The 17,830-nt window shown below is 39.8% G+C and overlaps 1 protein-coding gene across 2 annotated transcripts in view; it reads left to right on the top strand.

Annotated features, from left to right (window-relative positions):
* Positions 1 to 8,720, top strand: part of PTPRG (protein tyrosine phosphatase receptor type G) — a 781,718-nt gene extending 772,998 nt beyond the window's left edge. For both annotated transcript variants that reach the window (XM_084840496.1, XM_084840495.1), the window contains 2 exons: positions 2,191 to 2,326; positions 6,157 to 8,720. In XM_084840496.1, coding sequence (XP_084696622.1) covers positions 2,191 to 2,326; positions 6,157 to 6,303 — 283 coding nt within the window. In that variant the 3' untranslated portion in view covers positions 6,304 to 8,720. The remainder of the gene's footprint in view (positions 1 to 2,190; positions 2,327 to 6,156) is intronic.
* The last annotated feature ends 9,110 nt before the right edge of the window (positions 8,721 to 17,830 follow it).

The raw sequence follows: 17,830 nt of genomic DNA, 5'->3' as shown, positions 1-17,830 counted from the left end.
GCTGATATCACACTTTCTCTATTGTATGTTGTAATGTATGGGTTTTTTACTCTCCCTCGTTCCAGTTTGATTCCTCCGTTTTCTTGCTTACCTTTTTAACCAGGATCTTCAGTGTGAACATATGGTGCTCCCTAATACTGAATCAAGCCATTGTTCCCTCTAGTCCAGTACTGTCATGTCCCACATTGATTCCATTTTAGTATGGTTGATAATCGTATCCATACCACCAGAAGCTGGCTTATGTAGAAGTGAAATGAATGCCACAATGAACAACACACTGAGGGTTTCCATTTGCCCTTTCTCCTGCTGTTCTCTGAACATGCCTGCTTGCATTGTTGGAGACAGCTGAGACTATAAGGTTATGTTTTCCTAATGGATACCTGAGAAACTTGCAGCAGTGAAACAAAGTCATAATACAAAATGTTCTATCTAGAGTGCAGAGGTAATGCTGGTTATGTGGAGACCCTAAGGGCATGATATCCTCTGGGACAGAATCAAGAAAGAGTTGAGAACGGGACTTGGAAACGGAGAAGGGGATCCATTCTTTGAAACCTGCCTGGTGTTTGAGATTACTTGCTTGTCCCTAAGTGGGACATAGAATAGAGAGTGAAGGACATTGGGGTTTACTGTGTGATTAACTTCTAAAGCAGTTGGTGACATGGCATGAAGTGCTGCCATTTAAAGGGGGAAAGGCAAAAACCTCACTGGGCATGCCCAAGATGTAAGGTGCACCTAAAGCAGCCCTTGAATCCTAGCCTATAATGGGATTATAGCCATTAATTAGAGCTCAGCCAAATGGTTGTGAGTTTTTATTCGATTTTAATGTCAAAATGTGCGTGTTTCATGAGGAAGAACCTTTCATTCAATAAGGTAAGCAAATGGCACAAACAATTTTTAAAAAATGTTTCTTATATCTTGAATTCCTTCCCAAACAAGAACAAAATATGTGAAAGAAGTGGACCTTACAGAATAATCAGTCACTAAACCAGGTGGCTCAAGGCAACAACCAGCTAGTGCGAGTCTGTGTTTCCAGTGTCGTTCATTTATGTATTTCTGATCCCCTCCACTGGAGCTGGTGGCTGATGATCTGTTGCATTACTACAGTGCACAGATGGGTTTCCCCTGTAGTCCTCCTTAAAAGGACAATTACGGAGCCTACAGGTAGTTTTTCATTATCACGTCTTGACTTGCTAAAGTGCAATATAAAACACAGGTGCTTTCATCAGCTCACATTAAGTCATGGCTAGTTTTATTGCTCACCTAATTTGTGGCTGTTTTTGCTGCTCTTGCAGTATTCAAAATTGCTTTAAAAATTAAGACAGTTATTGATTTGGGCATTTCATGAGACACTAAAAAAATCAAGCCCCTGTTTCTAACAGTGCTGAGTCATTTCTTCTGTAAATTGCTTTTTGTATTGTTTGTTATATTTGCTGGGTTTTATTTTGAATCACTTAATACATAATATATGTTCCACTTTTATCTGCATTCTGAAGAAATGTAGCTGAAAATGAAAATTTCCTTCTGTGTACCTGACCTCATCATCACTTAGTTTATTCATTAATATAAGAGCAACTAATCTAAGATATAGGTACACCTGCCTGGAAGGGAATATAGGGAGCAATTCAAAGAAAACTTAAGCTGACACAGTGGCCTGGTTTGCAACTAACATTAACCCATGGTATGGGTTGTTGAACTCTGGATTGTTGTGATGTGTGAATACGGCCATGCTGACAAACCATGATTTATTAACCATGAACAATTCAGAAACAGAACCCATGGCTTGTTGTTGGGTTTTGAATTCTGGGTTTAAACCATGGATTATGTGCAAACCAGATCCATGGGTTGTTCTGCCAGGTTACAGACGTAGCAGCCAAGAGTGGTAAAAGAAGTCAGCCATTCTGCATGCCGGCACCACAGCGCCACAAGGGCATTTAGGGTACAGGGAGGGAGCAGGCGAAGGAGGAGGGAAACAAACTGCCCAGGGATTGAGAGAAGAAAGTATGGTTTGTTTGATCACCTGCCATACAAACCCTGGGTGGGGCAAAATAACCCATGGTTTATTTTATTTAAACCATGGGTTAGCGTTATGTGTGAACCAAGCCAGAGACATCGAATGTTCATTACTGCTTGACAGGTGTTCCCATGGTTCACCTGTGAGTGTCTCAACACAACTGTTCTCTGGCTTTGCAGGTATGGAGCAGTGGCAGCTGGAACATTATGTGCCCTTACCACTCTGTCCCAGCAGCTGGAGAATGAAAATGCTGTTGATGTTTTCCAGGTGGCAAAGATGATCAATCTCATGAGGCCTGGAGTATTTACAGACATCGTAAGTCTTGGAATGGAGCAAGTTTTTTATTACAAGGTAGTTGCTAACTAGGAAAACACCCAGTTAAAATGTATACACGTTTAGTGTACAATCCCAGTCCCCTATGCACATGGATTCAAACTACCCTCACTTTCTCTGCCTCTACTTGTGGAATCTCCACAAGTTTTGTTGCCAGCCCACACACTCCAAGTCAGAGCACGGTACAGCATGATTTTAGAATTTCATCTTTGTACATCTAGGATAGAAATTCCCTCTGCTTCCCAGATTCAGTAAGTACAGTCCAGAAACAGTACTTGTTGTTCAGTCATTCAGTCGTGTCCAACTCTTCGTGACTCCATGGACCATAGCACGCCAGGCCTTTCTGTCCTGCACTCTCTCCCGGAGCGTGCTCAAGTCCATATTCATTGCATCAGTGATGCTATCTAGCCATCTCATCCTCTGCCGTCCCCTTCTCCTTTTGCCCTCAGTCTTTCCCAGCATCAGGGTCTTTTCCAGGGAGTTTTCTCTTCGCATTAGGTGGCCAAAATATTTGAGCTTTAGTTTCAGTATCTGTCCTTCCAATGAGCACTCAGGGTTGATTTCCTTTAGGATGGACTGATTTGACCTCCTTGCAGTCTAGGGGACTCGTAAGAGTCTTCTCCGGCACCACAGTTCAAAAGCTTCAATTCTTCGGCGCTCAGCCTTCCTTATAGTCCAGCTCTCACAGTCATACGTCACTACTGGGAAAACCATAGCTTTGATTATACGGACCTTTGTCGGCAAGGTCATTTCTCTGCTTCCGACTATGCTGTCTAGGTTTGCCATAGCTTTCCTCCCAAGGAGCAAGCGTCTTTTAATTTCATGGCTATAGTCACCGTCTGCGGTGATCTTGGAGCCCAAGAAAATAAAATCTGTCACTGCTTCCATTTCTTCCCCTTCCATAAGCCAGGAAGTGATGGGGCCACATGCCATGATGTTCATTTTTTTAATGTTGAGTTTCAAACCAGCTTTTGCACTCTCCTCTTTCACCCTCAACAAGAGGCTCTTAGATCCTCTTCACTTTCTGCCATTAGGGTGGTATCATCTGCGTGTCTGAGGTTGTTGATAATTCTCCCGGCAATCTTAATTCCGACTTGTAATTCATCCAACCCGGCGTTTCTCATGATGTACTCTGCATATAAATTAAATAAGCAGGGTGACAATATGCAGCCTTGTCGTACTCCTTTCCCAATTTTGAACCAATCGGTTGTTCCATGTCCGGTTCTTACTGTTGCTTCTTGACCCTCGTACAGGTTTCTCAGGAGACAGGTAAGGTGGTCTGGTACTCCCATCACTTTAAGAATTTGCCACAGTTTGTTGTGATCCACACAATCAAAGGCTTTAGCGTAGTCAATGAAGCAGAAATAGACGTTTTTCTGGAATTCTCTCGCTTTCTCCATGATCCAGCGAATGTTGGCGATTTGATCTCTAGTTCCTCTGCCTCTTCGAAACCCAGCCTGTACTTCCAGTAGTTCTCTGTTCACATACTGCTGAAGCCTAGCTTGTAGGATTTTGAGCATCACCTTGCTGGCATGTGAAATGAGCGCAATTGTATGGTAGTTTGAACACTCTTTGGTGTTGCCCTTCTTTGGATTTGGAATGTAAACTGACATTTTCCAGTCTTGTGGCCACTGTTGAGTGTCCCAAATTTGTTGGCATATTGAGTGCAGCACTTGAACAGCATCGTCTTTTAGGATCTTAAATAGCTCAGCTGGAATACTGTCATCTCTGCTAGCTTTGTTGTTAGTAATGCTTCCTAAGGCCCACTTGACTTCACTGTCTAGGATGTCCAGCTCAAGTTCAGTGACCGCACTGTCATGGCTATCACGGACATTCAGATCTTTCCTTTATAGTTCTTCCGTGTATTCTTTCCACCTCTTCTTAATGTCATCTGCTTCTGTTAGGTCCCTGCCTTCTTTGTCCTTTATCATGCCCGTCTTTGCACAAAACATTCCCTTGAGATCTCCGATTTTCTTGAACAGATCTCTAGTCTTTCCCATTCTGTTGTTTTCCTCGATTTCTTTGCATTGTTCATTTAAGAAGGCCTTGCTCTTGTCTCTCCTTGCTATTCTCTGGAACTCTGCATTCAGTTGGGTATATCTTCTCCTTTCTCCCTTGCTTTTCGCTTCCCTTCTTTCCTCAGCTAATTGTAAAGCCACATCAGACAGCCACTTTGCTTTCTTGCATTTCTTTTTCTTTGGGATGGATTTCGTTGCTGCCTTCTGAACAATGTTACGGACCTCCGTCCATAGTTCCTCAGGCACTCTGTCTATCAGGTCTAATCCCTGAAATCTATTCCTCACCTCCACTGTATATTCATAAGGGATATGATTTAGGTCATACTTGAACGGTTTAGTGGTTTTCCCTACATTCTTCAATTTAAGCCAAAATTTTGCAACAAGAAGCTCATGATCTGAGCCACGGTCAGCTCCAGGTCTTGTTTTTACTGACTGTATGGAGCTTCTCCATCTTTGGCTGCAAAGGACATAATCAATCTGATTTCGATATTGACCATCTGGTGATGACCATGTGTAGAGTCGCCTCTTGTGCTGTTGGAAAAGTGTGTTTGCTATGATCAGCGTGTTCTCTTGGCAAAACTCTATTAGCCTTTGTCCTGCTTCATTTTGTACACCAAGGCCATGCTTGCCTGTTATCCCGGTGATTTCTTGACTTCCTACTTTAGCATTCCAATCCCCTATGATGAGGAGGACATCTTTTTTTGGTGTTAGTTCTAGAAGGTGTTGTAGGTCTTCATAGAACCGATCAACCTCAGCTTCTTCGGCATCAGTGGTTGGGGCATAGACTTGAATTACTGTGATGTTGAATGGTTTGCCTTGGATTCATACTGAGATCATTCTATCGTTTTTAAGATTGTACCCCAGTACTGCTTTTCCCACCCTTTTGTTGACAATGAGTGCTACTCCATTTCTTCTAAGGGATTCTTGCCCACAGTAGTAGATATGATGGTCACCTGAATTAAATTCGCCCATGCCTGTCCATTTTAGTTCGCTGATTCCCAAGATGTCCATGTGCAATCTTGCCATCTCATGTTTGACCACCTCCAGCTTACCTTGATTCATTGATCTGACATTCCAGGTTCCTAAACAATATTGTTCTTTACAGCATCGGATTTTCTTTTCACCACCAGACACATCCATAGCTGAGTGTCCTTTCGGCTTTGGCCCAGCCGCTTCACTCTTTCTGGCGCTACTTGGAAATACCCTCTGCTCTTCCCCAGTAGTATATTGGACACCTTCCGACCTGAGGGGCTCATCTTACTTTTTATTTGCTTACATGCCTGCAGGCATAGCAGTAAGCAATTATTCAACAACAACATAAGATTGTATGTGCACTAGGTTTTTAGTCTAGATCAGAGCTGAATGAAAGTACATACAATATTAAAATGGCATGAGAGTGAAGACAACTTTTTATAGAAGATCTAGTTTTTGAAAAAGACTTGAAAGATGAGAGAGAATCTACTGCAGTAATTTTGGAGGGTTCCAGGCATAATACAAAAGTGACAAAGCTGTTTAAAGTGGCAAAAGATTTGGGACTGTCAGAATATAGGAAAGCTACAAGATTAAGGGTGTAAACCTATGCATGTTTAGAGAGAGAACAGTTCTACAAGTCCTGACTGGCTGGGGAATGCTGGGAGTTGTAGGATTTTTTTCCATCTAAAGATGGATAGGACTGCACACTAAAGGTGTCCAGGTGGGACATGGCAATATTGATCCACCCTAGAAAATGCACACTGAACATTCTGCTTTCTTAAATGTCAGGTAGTCTTAATCTTTCTGGTCTTTCCATTCCAGGAGCAGTACCAGTTTCTTTACAAAGCAATGCTAAGCCTTGTCAGCACTAAGGAAAATGGAAATGGCCCCATGGCACTGGACAAAAATGGTGCTGTTATGGCCAGTGATGAATCAGATCCTGCAGAAAGCATGGAGTCTCTTGTCTAATTGGAATATTGAAAAGGCACTTAATTTGTGGAATTTCTGAAGACTGAGTGAACTTTTTTGAGGCCTTTTTTGCCAGACTCTAGGTTATACAATAACCCAATTACTTTTTTACACTGATAAAAAGTTTTGATATTTATTTTTGCCATTTTATGTCTTAATGGTATCCTACTGAGCATTTGCACCTCTGTTTATTTCACACAGTGAAACGCAATTTTATCTAGTTTGCACTATACGATCAGTGTTAACTGCCTATAAAGTTGTAATACAAAAGCAAGCAAGCAAGCAAACCCTGATGACATTCCATGACAACAAACATGCTACTTTTTAGTTGAAATGCCGTGAAGTTTTGTTAATTACTATGAGCCTTGACTTTAAAGTCTTGAATGCTAGACCAGAAAGATTCTTTTTGATTTACAAGAAAAATGCTGTACCCTTGACATACTCCAATATTTATTGTTTAATTTTCATATAACTTTGGTAATTGTTATAGGTCTTCTGTATTCTAGTAACATGGATGAGTGTTCTTTTCTTTTTTGACAAAGTGGTGGGGTGATCACTAGCTAGACTGAAGTTCAGTAGCTTCCAGAGGTTGAATAGTTGCTCTGCATTGTCTTGGATTCCTCTTCTTGGTTACACAGAGGCCTATGAACTGCTTTCTATGGAACATATAAAAGTACATTCCCAAAATACAGAGCAACTCAAATCTGAGATTCAGTCTCAAACTTTGTCTTTACAACTTCACTTATTCCCCAGTTGTTCTTAATAACACTTTTATTTCAATATTGGAAAAAACTTTGATCATAGACAATTTAATAGTTAACAGTGCAACAATGTACATCAGGCCATTTTATTCCCAAACCATTTAGGTAGCAATATTCCAAGTTATTACACTATTCATCATTTTACATTATATTTCCTTAATTCTTCTGGAACAAGACCTCTGTCTTAACAGTATGTTACATGATGGAGAAAGAGATTTCTTAATTTCATAGGTGTTAGATGCCGTTTTTACAGGTGTGTACTTTTCATACTTTAGTGCTAAACCTTACTGATCCATATTACTGGTGAAGCGATCTAATAAAAAAAAACTACCTATAACATTACACTCTTCCTCTTTTTTGGGGGGGAACCAAATTAATTGTTTAGAACACACCTCCTGATTTCATATATTCATTCCCATATACTATACATTGTATTATACTGTCCTACAGTGCAATCCTATACATATGTACTCAAAGTAAGACCTACTGAGCCTTACTCCTAGTTAAGTGCTTATAGGATTGTAGTCTTAATTTCTTTCAAACCCAAGAAAACCCATTTCCATTCATTCACTTAACACTTGTAAGTTTTTGTTTCAAATTACTTAGAACTGCTATGTTTTCCAAACCACTTTCTGTGCAAATCAGTTAGGTGTGGATGGTTCCCTTGTACTACTTTTTATTTACACTGCAAGAATGGGAAATGAATTAAATTCTGATGAGATACTTGGTTACATTGCCAAATTCATCTGCAGTCAGAAGAAAGATTACAGAGTGGACCTATCAACACTGGTTTTAATGGCTACAGATGCAATGCTATGCATGTTTAGAGAGAAAAAAGGTCTTTTAAAAAGTCTGGTTGGGAAATGCTGGGAGCTGTAGGACTTTTTTCTGTCTAAACATGCATAGGATTGTGCCCTAAAATGCATAACTCTCATACTGTGGCTGGCCAGGTTAGTCCAGTATAAGCGGCTTGTGCTCGAAGTTTGGACAGGTTTGCTTAAAAAGGACCCCTTCTTTTTGGAATTCACTTTACTTTGTCTCCAATTCAGCTTAGTGAAGAAAACGTGCCTACATATAAAAACATTTAGATACAAAATGGCTGGCCTTAGAGACCCAGGTTGAGGCTCCCCCTGCCTAAAGCTTCTACCACTTACATCTGCACTAGGTGTCAGTGGTGGAAGTGTCCCTATGTGTGAGGAAATCCAGGATCAGCCACTGGTCTACTTATCCCTGGAATGGTAAATTGTCTGGGTTGTACCACTTCCGACTGCAGGTGGGGACTCAGGTAATTAAATATTGCTCCCTACAAAAATAAATATTCCCTGCCCATAGACAATTAGAGGTCAGGCAGAAAAGTTCTAGCCTAGCTTTCTTCTTGACCTCTCATTCTGCAGGTGCAGGGCAGCAGGGCATTTCTTTCCCTGTCGTGTGAGCCCCAACTCTGAAATGGTACATCCTTAACACAGGTTTACTAACTTCAGTGATAACAAGGGCACTGTATATCCTAGACCTCCGTATCTCCTCCCTGGAGCCAAGCCCACCCTGAATAGCTCCTCTTAAACCAACCAAACCACCACTGAAAATTCTAACATTTGGTAAGGAAAGGCACCATCACTTATGGAATTATTTGCATTAAACCGTCCCAGCCACTGCTACAAAAAAATGTTATATAATATTACATGAGTTGCTATGCAAATATTTGGCATTCTTATCACTGCAGTGTACAGCCAGGTTTAAATTACAGTGTTGACATCTACAGGGCAAGACCACTTCCTTCTTTAGGGAATTATTTCAGTTGTTCTCTCTGCAAATGTATGAGATAATAAATTAGGGCATTAAATATTTATTCAAAATAAAATGTACAAGCATTCAGGGCAAACTGACATAAATGGCCATCACTCCATTTACCAAAAAAAGGAGCTCTGTCAAATTCAACCTGTTGAATTTATCTCCTTTTGTTTTTATGGATTTCTTCATATGGACAAAATCTGGATTGCACCAGACAGCTACACATTTGAAACACTTCACCACTAAAGTTCAAGTAATCTGGGTGACTTTAAACAGAAGAATTTGACATTGTTGCTACTGACGCAGGAGCTGGTGCATGTATATTTGTCTCCTGTTCCCTCCACAATCAAATTCAAATACTGTATTTTCTTAAACAAATGCTTATTTCTTATAATACTTATAATAACGCCCTCGTAAAAGGGTGTGAAAAGTATCAACATAGCAGGGAAATTGTCCAGCAAAGCGACAGCTGCTCTGAAATTTATCCACTGAGCTGTTGCTTGTAATTGTTTGTAATCACACAATTAAGTGCCTCTCTCACATTGCTGCCCATTTGAAATTTGCTATTGAAATTATTAATGTGGCATTCAAGAAAATACAGAACTAAACCACAGGAAGATCCTGCTTCATTATTGGCAGTTCCGTTGAGAAGGAGCTTCCTCTGATAGTGAGGCAAAAGGGGCAGCCCCCGCTCATGCCAAGTTCCGTGCACATATCAGAACTGTGTGCACATTCTAGCTGTCGGATGAGGGCTCGAGTGTTCCCAGTGAATAGCATTCATTAAACAAAGCTCACCAGAGAGGGGTTTAATTAGTCCATTGCATTGTGTAAGAACTAAGACTGGTTTTCCAGAAGCTGCACTTCACCATAAAGCCCCATTTCAAGTCACATTATCTGTACTGCCTCTGCTAGGACTGCGAGGCACCAATGGTTACACTGGCATCAGGAACGCAGGGCTCCCGTTGCTGGCAGTGGGCACTGCTTCAAGAAATTACAACTTTGGAGCATGAGATTCATTTTGCTCTTTTCACATCCCAAATTTTGTGGCAAGAAATGATTGGTTGAAGATGTGAAAGGGGTGTTTAGTGGTGTGTGTGTGTGTTCTCATGTTTTGTCAAATTTGTTGGTAACTTTTCATTTCTGATTTTGTGGAGGGGATAGCACAGAGGAAAATGAATGTGTTTGTGACAAGACTGGCTGGCTGCACTGAAGCCGCTCCCTTAAAATGTGTACCAAGTTGTGCAGGTATGTCTTTGGGTGTGGATCTCAAGTGAAAATTAAACCAGCGTAGCTGACGTCAGACTGTTTGCAAAGCCAATGCCATATGAATTGGCATTTCAATTTTTCCTTTCATATTTACATAGGACTTAATCCACAGGTATATAACTTCATTTAACATTCAATAACATTGCTTTTATTTAGTTCACATGGGAATCAGGCTATATCATAATATTGCACTCAGTAGGTAAAGAGGTGAATAACAAAGACGCTTTTGAAGAGAAGGGTCAAGTTTAAGAATGAGGTTCACAGTATAAATTCACTGTGACATGAAAAGCTGCAGTTCTCCGCTTGTTCTGAAGCAATCCTATTAAAGAAGGGATGGGCCACTTGTGGCCCTCCAGATGTTTTGGCCTGCAATTCCCATGATCCCTCTCCATTAGATATGCAGGCTAATGGGAACTGTGGGCCAAAGCATGTTGCCCAGTGGCAGCTGGTGACTCCAGTTCTGGAGGGGCAAGTGATTCCATTCCAGGTTTTAGTTACCACCAGCCAAAACTCTAAAGGTGCTATCAAGGTGCTGAACACATTTCAAGGGTAGGTTTCAGCACCTTAGACAGAACCTTTAGAGTTTGGGCTGGTGGTAACTAAAACCCAGAATGGAATTACTGCCCCTCCAGAACTGGAGTCACCAGCTGCCACTGCCCATCCCTGTATTAAAGATATGATCTAAAATCCAGAGGAAGTCAGGGCCAAACTATATGCGTCAGTAAGTGTATGTATTCAATCAGCATGCTCATTTTTGTATGCAAATATCAGCAAAGGGGAAGCCTGAGCAGCTTGGGGATCATAGAGGGTTCAGCTCTCCCTGCCCTGTTCACAACAAGAATCAAAGTAGCAGCTTTGGAGAAGTGCTTTTTTCAGAACCATCGTGGGGAGAAAAAGAGGCGCTCTGCCTTCCCACTCACTCCTCCCCAGTCATGAAGCTGCTTATGCTTCTCATCAGCTATTTACATATCAAAAAGTATGCATTAATTGCATCCACCACAATTGTCAGTAACTGAAACTGAAATCAATGGAACAAGTTAATCAAGATTTATTTAAGTCCCATTAATTTCAATTAAATTTCAACACAACTCACTTCCCCTGGATGGGGCCTTGTGGTTGCTCCAAGATAAACTGCTTAAAGATGATTTCCTTATTATTTATTTTTACATTTCAACCCTGCCTTTCTACCACAGATGCAATAGATCTTGCACCTGTTTATCCAAGGAATATTGTAGCATTGCTTATCAGCAGAAGCTCTGAATTTATATGACCAGATTAGTGGCTTCAGATTTTAATGAGACCCTGTCACTTGTACTTCCTGGTAGACTCAAGAACTATATACTTCATATGGGAAAAAATGACATCCTGGTGATGATCCCTGAATTTTTATTAATTTGAAAACATATGTCTTTTCCAATATTAGATGTTCCCAAAGAATTTAACATTAAGCCTGTAATTCTATACACACTTACCTGGGAGTAAGTCCCATTTAACTCAGTGAGACTTACTTCGAAGCAGACATGCATAGGATGGCACTGTTAAAACACTGATGCTTGAATATCCTGGCTTTGCTCATGTGATCTAAAAGCAAAGGGAACATGGGATTGTAACATGGATACCCTGAAACATATTGGTCCCTGGGCATTTTGGACTGCTCACCCTAAGGCCCTGAAAATCAATACATGTATATGTCCTGAACCCTCAGCTAAAGGAAAGGATGGAGTCTATTAAAAATATATCCAGCCATTGGTATTCCCAGCTACAGCCTTAGTCCTCCAAATACATGATTTACTTTGTACTTGTTTATTATGGCAGTTAATATGAAAAGCTATTTTGGATAAATGACATCACACATGCTTAGTGCAGGAGGTAAACCAAAACGTTTCTTCTGAAACGAATATCCTTTAGCATTTCAAAGGGTCTGTTTAAGCTATGAATGAGGCAAAAGATTGTGTGTGTGTGTGTGTGTGTGTGTGTGTACGTCTATGCACGTGCATCTGTATGTAGAAAGACATACTTTTAGAATCCATTCTAGAGTTATTGGAGTTATAATCAGATGGGCAAGGTTTGCTTCTTCAGGTTTCTGAATGATTTCTGAGGAAGACTCATTGGAATGCTATCAAAATACTGTCCCTTTTTAATGACACAGCACAATGACCTTGTTATGAATACCTGTTTTCTTTTAAACTACTACTGTATTTTAAAGTAGAGATATCAATTTTACCAAAGAAAAATACTAATTCTTAGCAAAAAAAAAATATAGTGGAAAAATTAAAGAAAAACAAACAATTAAGGAAAGTGTAGTTGTCTTAGGCTGCAATCCTGTACCCCGTTTCCTGGAAGTAAGACCCAATGAATTCAATGGGACCTACTTTTGCGTAGACGTGTATAGAATTGCACTGTTAATGATTTAGCAGTCATGCTTTCAAAATTCATTCTCTTCTGCCACCCACTCCTGTGGTTATGTTAAAATGGTGCCAGTGAATTTTATTTGAAGGGGAAATGCCTTGTTGCTTATCCACTGCTTTTCATTTCTTTTTGGTTAGAGAGAGAATTCTCTGCTGTTGTCAATCCTTTGAGCTTTCTCTCTTGGTTACCATTATAAACAATGTATACTACATTGGCTTTGCTTATCTATATAGGGAAGGCATGCAAAACAAATGGGGAGAGAGAGAGTACACAAAGAAACTGCAATGAAAAGACTTGGCCTCAGACATTGTCTTAGCTGTTCAACTGTTTTTAGTATTTTTGTTAGATATTTGCAAAGGGAAGCCTTTTCTACAGAGGATAATTAATTAATTTCAAGAAAAATGTCTTGAGTTTTAAGAATAAACATGTCTCCAAAAGAGGAGATCGTCAATTTTATAAAATGTCACAACTCTCCAACATTTGGGGTAGTGACCTTTCTTTCTTTTGTTAGAACCTTTGAAACTAGCAAGCAGCCATTGTTTCTAAAGAACTAAGTATTCATCTCTATCCACTATTTTCAGTTCTTTCATTTTTAAATAGCAGAAATCATTAAAACTGTAAATATTTTGTTGCTTGAATAAGCATCTTCTGGGAACTTTGTATCTATGGTATATAATCATAGAATTTTATATTTTCATATAAAGCTAATTTTTTTCTAGTTTCAACTTCTTCATAGTTTTTTTCCTTTTGTGGTGGATATGTGAATACATACTTTATGTGTATTGAAGTAGTGAAATGCCATCACATTCCAAAAAGAATTCAGCACATGTTATTTCTTTGGGACAGTGATTGTCAATGCTGGATTTTCTTTAAATTCCATTGTCAGTGTGTGCAATAGGAATTAGACTTAACCAGTCACTGGATAAGTTTGTCTCATTGACCCATTGGGGATATGTGGTGTTTGGTTGGGGGCGGGGGGAGTTATTAATTCTTTTGTTTTTTGTTTTTCTTTTTTGTAACTTGAAGAATTTCCTTTTTGTTATGTTTAAAAGTATATCAAATCATTCTATTATAGTGTTATTTAATATGTAAATTGTATTGCTATACATAAAATAAAGTATGGTTTTTGATGTATTTGCAATACTTTGTTGATATTTCCACTATGTTTATACATACATGTGTAAACTGAAATGGACCTGGCTTCTGTGGATGGATTCCCATGCACACAGACTGGATGCACATGTGGTCACCACAAGACGCTATTTCAAAATAAATAAAATGCATATCTACATTGCACTGTGCATATAGATGAAAGGCACTCAATGTGATCTCCAACTACAGTTCATGGGGTTGGATCCAGATTTAGTCACACATAGAGTAGACCCATTGAAATTAATGGGCTTGAGTTAGTCGTGACTAAAGTAAGTCTTATTGATTTCAATGGGTCTACTCAGGTGCAGGGAACGCTGATCAGATTTGCAGATGACACACAATTGGACGGGACAGCTAATACTTTGGAAGACAGAAACAAAATTCAAAGTGATCTGGATAGACTGGAGCGCTGGGCAGAAAACAACAGAATGACATTTAATAGGGATAAGTGCCAAGTTCTGCACCTAGGAAAAAGAAACCAAATGCACAGTTACAAGATAGGGGATACGTGGCTCAACAACACTACAAGTGAGAAGGATCTGGGAATTGTTGTTGATCACAAGCTGAATATGAGCCAACAATGTGATATGGCTGCAAAAAAGGCAAATGCTCTTTTGGGCTGCATTAATAGAAGCATAGCTTCCAAATCCCGGGAAGTACTAGTTCCCCTCTACTCAGCACTGGTTAGGCCTCATCTGGAGTACTGTGTCCAGTATTGGGCACCACACCTTAAGAAGGATGCAGACAAACTGGAGAGGGTTCAGAGGAGGGCAACAAAAATGATCAGAGGACTGGAAACAAAGCCCTATGAGGAGAGACTGAAAGAACTGGGCATGTTTAGCCTTCAGAAGAGAAGACTGAGGGGAGATAGGATAGTGCTCTTCAAGTACTTGAAAGGTTGTCACAGAGAGGAAGGCCTTTCAGAGTGCAGGACAATGGAATAATGTTCCATTATACTGTTCCATGTACTGTTCTATGATTCTATGATTCTACTCCAAATATGACTAAATTCAACCTGTGGGTTGGAAGGATAAGTATGCACCTTCCTATTATCCTTACAAAGCAGATTAAGATGCATATGGCATGTAATTTTAGGTCATTCATTGTCTGGAACACTGTATATTACACTTTCAAAGCTCAGTCCTGCAGTCCCTGCTTAAACTAAACTGCTGCACCATGGGAAGAGGAAGAGACAAGAGGGGTACATCCTGAGGACATTTAAGGGCCTAACATTATTCACAAAATAGATTGCCTGGCAAATGCAAAGGAGCATTCCTATGATCTTTTTATTTACCACATTTCTATATTTATTTATTTATTACATTTCTATACCACCCAATACCCAATAGCCAAAGCTCTCTGGGCAGTTTACAAAAGATTAAAACCTTAAAAGTACGATATAAAACATAATATAAAAAATCATCTACAAAACAATTTTAAACACTCAACAATAGAAATCCTAGAACCAGTTGAAACTATATAGAATCATAGAATTGTAGGGTTGGAAGGGGCCTACAAGGCCATCAAGTCCAACCCCCATACCATACGCTGTCAAATGCCTGGGAATAGATGATCGTCTTAACCTGGCACTGAAAGGCTGACAATGTTGGTGCCAGGCAGACCTCAGTGGGGAGGGCGTCACAATCGGGGCCACCACCAAGAAGGCCTTCTCCCTTGTTTCCTTCCTCTGAACTTCGCTCAGAGGAGGCACCTGGAGGAGATGATGATTGTAATGTAAGGGTAGGTTCATACCTGTGTCTAACATACGCACAAGTGTATTGCCTGGGCATATGTAACTAACTATTTAAATCATAAAATTTAAGAGATAATGTGTAGTTGAGAGAATATTGGGTCTGGATGGGAGAAATCCAGATTCATCTCTCTGTTCACACATGAAGATTCTTGGATAACCCTGGTTAAGTCATTACCATTCAGCCTCTTCTGCTTCCCAAGGAATTTGCAAGTAACATACATAATAATGTCCTATACCTTTGCAGGTCTGCCTGCTTTCAGTGGCTTGTCAGCAGCTATGACTCCAATCCCCACTCATCTCAAATGTTTGCATATTGAGCAACCAGCACAACCCACAATAAATAAAGAGGCAAAAGCAGCCCTGGAGGCAAAGGGTCGGCAATGCATACGAATATATACAGAAATGAGCAACAACTAGCAAAATTACAGAATAGGACTTGGGAAAGCAGGAATACATTCTCCAGGCTCTGGAGGAAATAAGGAAAAAATAACAGGTTCATTTCATGCAAGGAAGGACTCACACATCTCTTAGCCTCATTTCCATACAGATGTCCACAATGCAGTGTACAACCAACTAGTACTAAGATATAATTGTAAAGTGCTTCATATATTAGTAATAATGTAACTTCCTGTGAGAAACAGCCTGCTTATATACTTTCATCTAGAATGCTACAACTCTAGATGTACAGGACAATTCTTTTTCTTTTAACTGCCATCCTTTTAAAGAAGAATTTAAAATACAAAAATGCAACCTAAACATATGGTGAAAAAATTAGCACAATAAAATAGGAAGAACTGCAACAGGTAAGGTGCAACTCGTGGGTGAGGATCTCGTCACAGCTCCTGCATTATATTAAACTAATCAGTGGCTATACCAAAAGTGATGCCATCATAATCCAGAAGCGGCAGTCTGCTTAAAGGTTATTTGAAAGGATTTGACAGACACTCTAGACTCGAGAGAGTGGCTACAGATGATGTATTCAGATCCAGTTGTAGTTGCAGAAAACCAATCACATGTAACAACTGGCAGCCCCAACCAATTCTAGATGCGCACCCCCATTTAAAAGAGAAAAAAGAGGCATCGGCCAGTTCAGTGTGGTCTGGATAAAGATGGGAGTGTACACCCAGATGTGCATGGAAGACAGTTTATACTCACAACTGTCTCTTTCTAAATTGGGGTAATTCGTTGTAATCTAGACAACTGCACAGATACTCAGGGTGCAATCCTACGCATGTTTAAACCAATCCTATGCATGTTTAAACAAACAAAAGTGCTACAGCTCCCAGCATTCTCTAGCCAGCCATGCTGGCGAAGGAATGCTGGGATTTGTAGGACTTTTTTCTGTCTAAGAATGAAATGAACCTTTTAAATATTAAAGTCAATGGGAACCACTGCCCTGACACTGCTACTTCATATACAATTAGAGAATTTGCAGTATGATTCATTGGCATCAAGAATGAATGTTTCCAGACACTTCCCACTAATAGTGTTAAGACAACTGCCTGTATCAAAAGATCCCAGCATTGTATATGAAAAGAGTTTGGCCTTTAAAAATTCCAGATTCTACCAATAGTCATATTAATTATCATAAATTACCATGACATTTCTATGCAATGGGTTTAAATGCCATAAGCTTCTTCAAGAGACTATCAGCTTTGTAAAAAAAAATATGTTATCAATGTTGTTGTGTTAGCTCCATTAGATGCCAGGCAGCTCTACACAATTTTTCCTGTGTTCACAGTGACTTGGTCTTTATTGATCACCCCTGGTTTATGTTTTGTCTTCCAATCAATGGCCCTTGATGTTTTCCTGATTTCAAAAAGGGAAGCATCAGCATCCAGCTGTTATTTCTTCCTATGTTCAAATACTCTTACAAGGAGTGTGTTCTGCTTCCTTTTGAAATCTATGAAGTCCACAATGTCCGAAAATCTAACTGAATTCCTGCTTTGTCATTAGAGGAACATAGATTGGATAAAGATGGTAACATTTCTGGAAACAAAATCAAATACATTTAAAAGCATTTTCCAAGACTTTAAAGTGTTCACCATTTTATGTGAGGCACAAGTGTTGACAGCAACATTTTCTTTACATTATTAGGTTCTTAAACCTGTTCTCTCAATGGTTTTACCATATGTTCATTCTGGGAGTGAGACAAGACTCGGGTCAGGGCTTGTTAACTGGAACAACTTTTTTTAAAAAAATGAAAACAATGAAGAGTCTTGTGGCACCTAAAAGACTAACTAATGAATTCTGGCATAAGCTTTCGAGGACACTGTCCACTTCATCAGACAGTGTCCACAAACACTTATGCCAGAATAAATACATTTGTTAGCATTTAAGGTGCCACAACTTTCTTAGTTGTTTTTGCTGCAACAGACAAAGCGCGGAGCGGCTAAAA

This window comes from Heloderma suspectum, chromosome 2 (genome assembly GCF_057233095.1).
Source record: "Heloderma suspectum isolate Gila_16-S chromosome 2, 16-S_ref, whole genome shotgun sequence".
Classification (NCBI taxonomy): domain Eukaryota; kingdom Metazoa; phylum Chordata; class Lepidosauria; order Squamata; family Helodermatidae; genus Heloderma; species Heloderma suspectum.
This window is presented reverse-complemented; position numbering and strand designations above follow the sequence as displayed.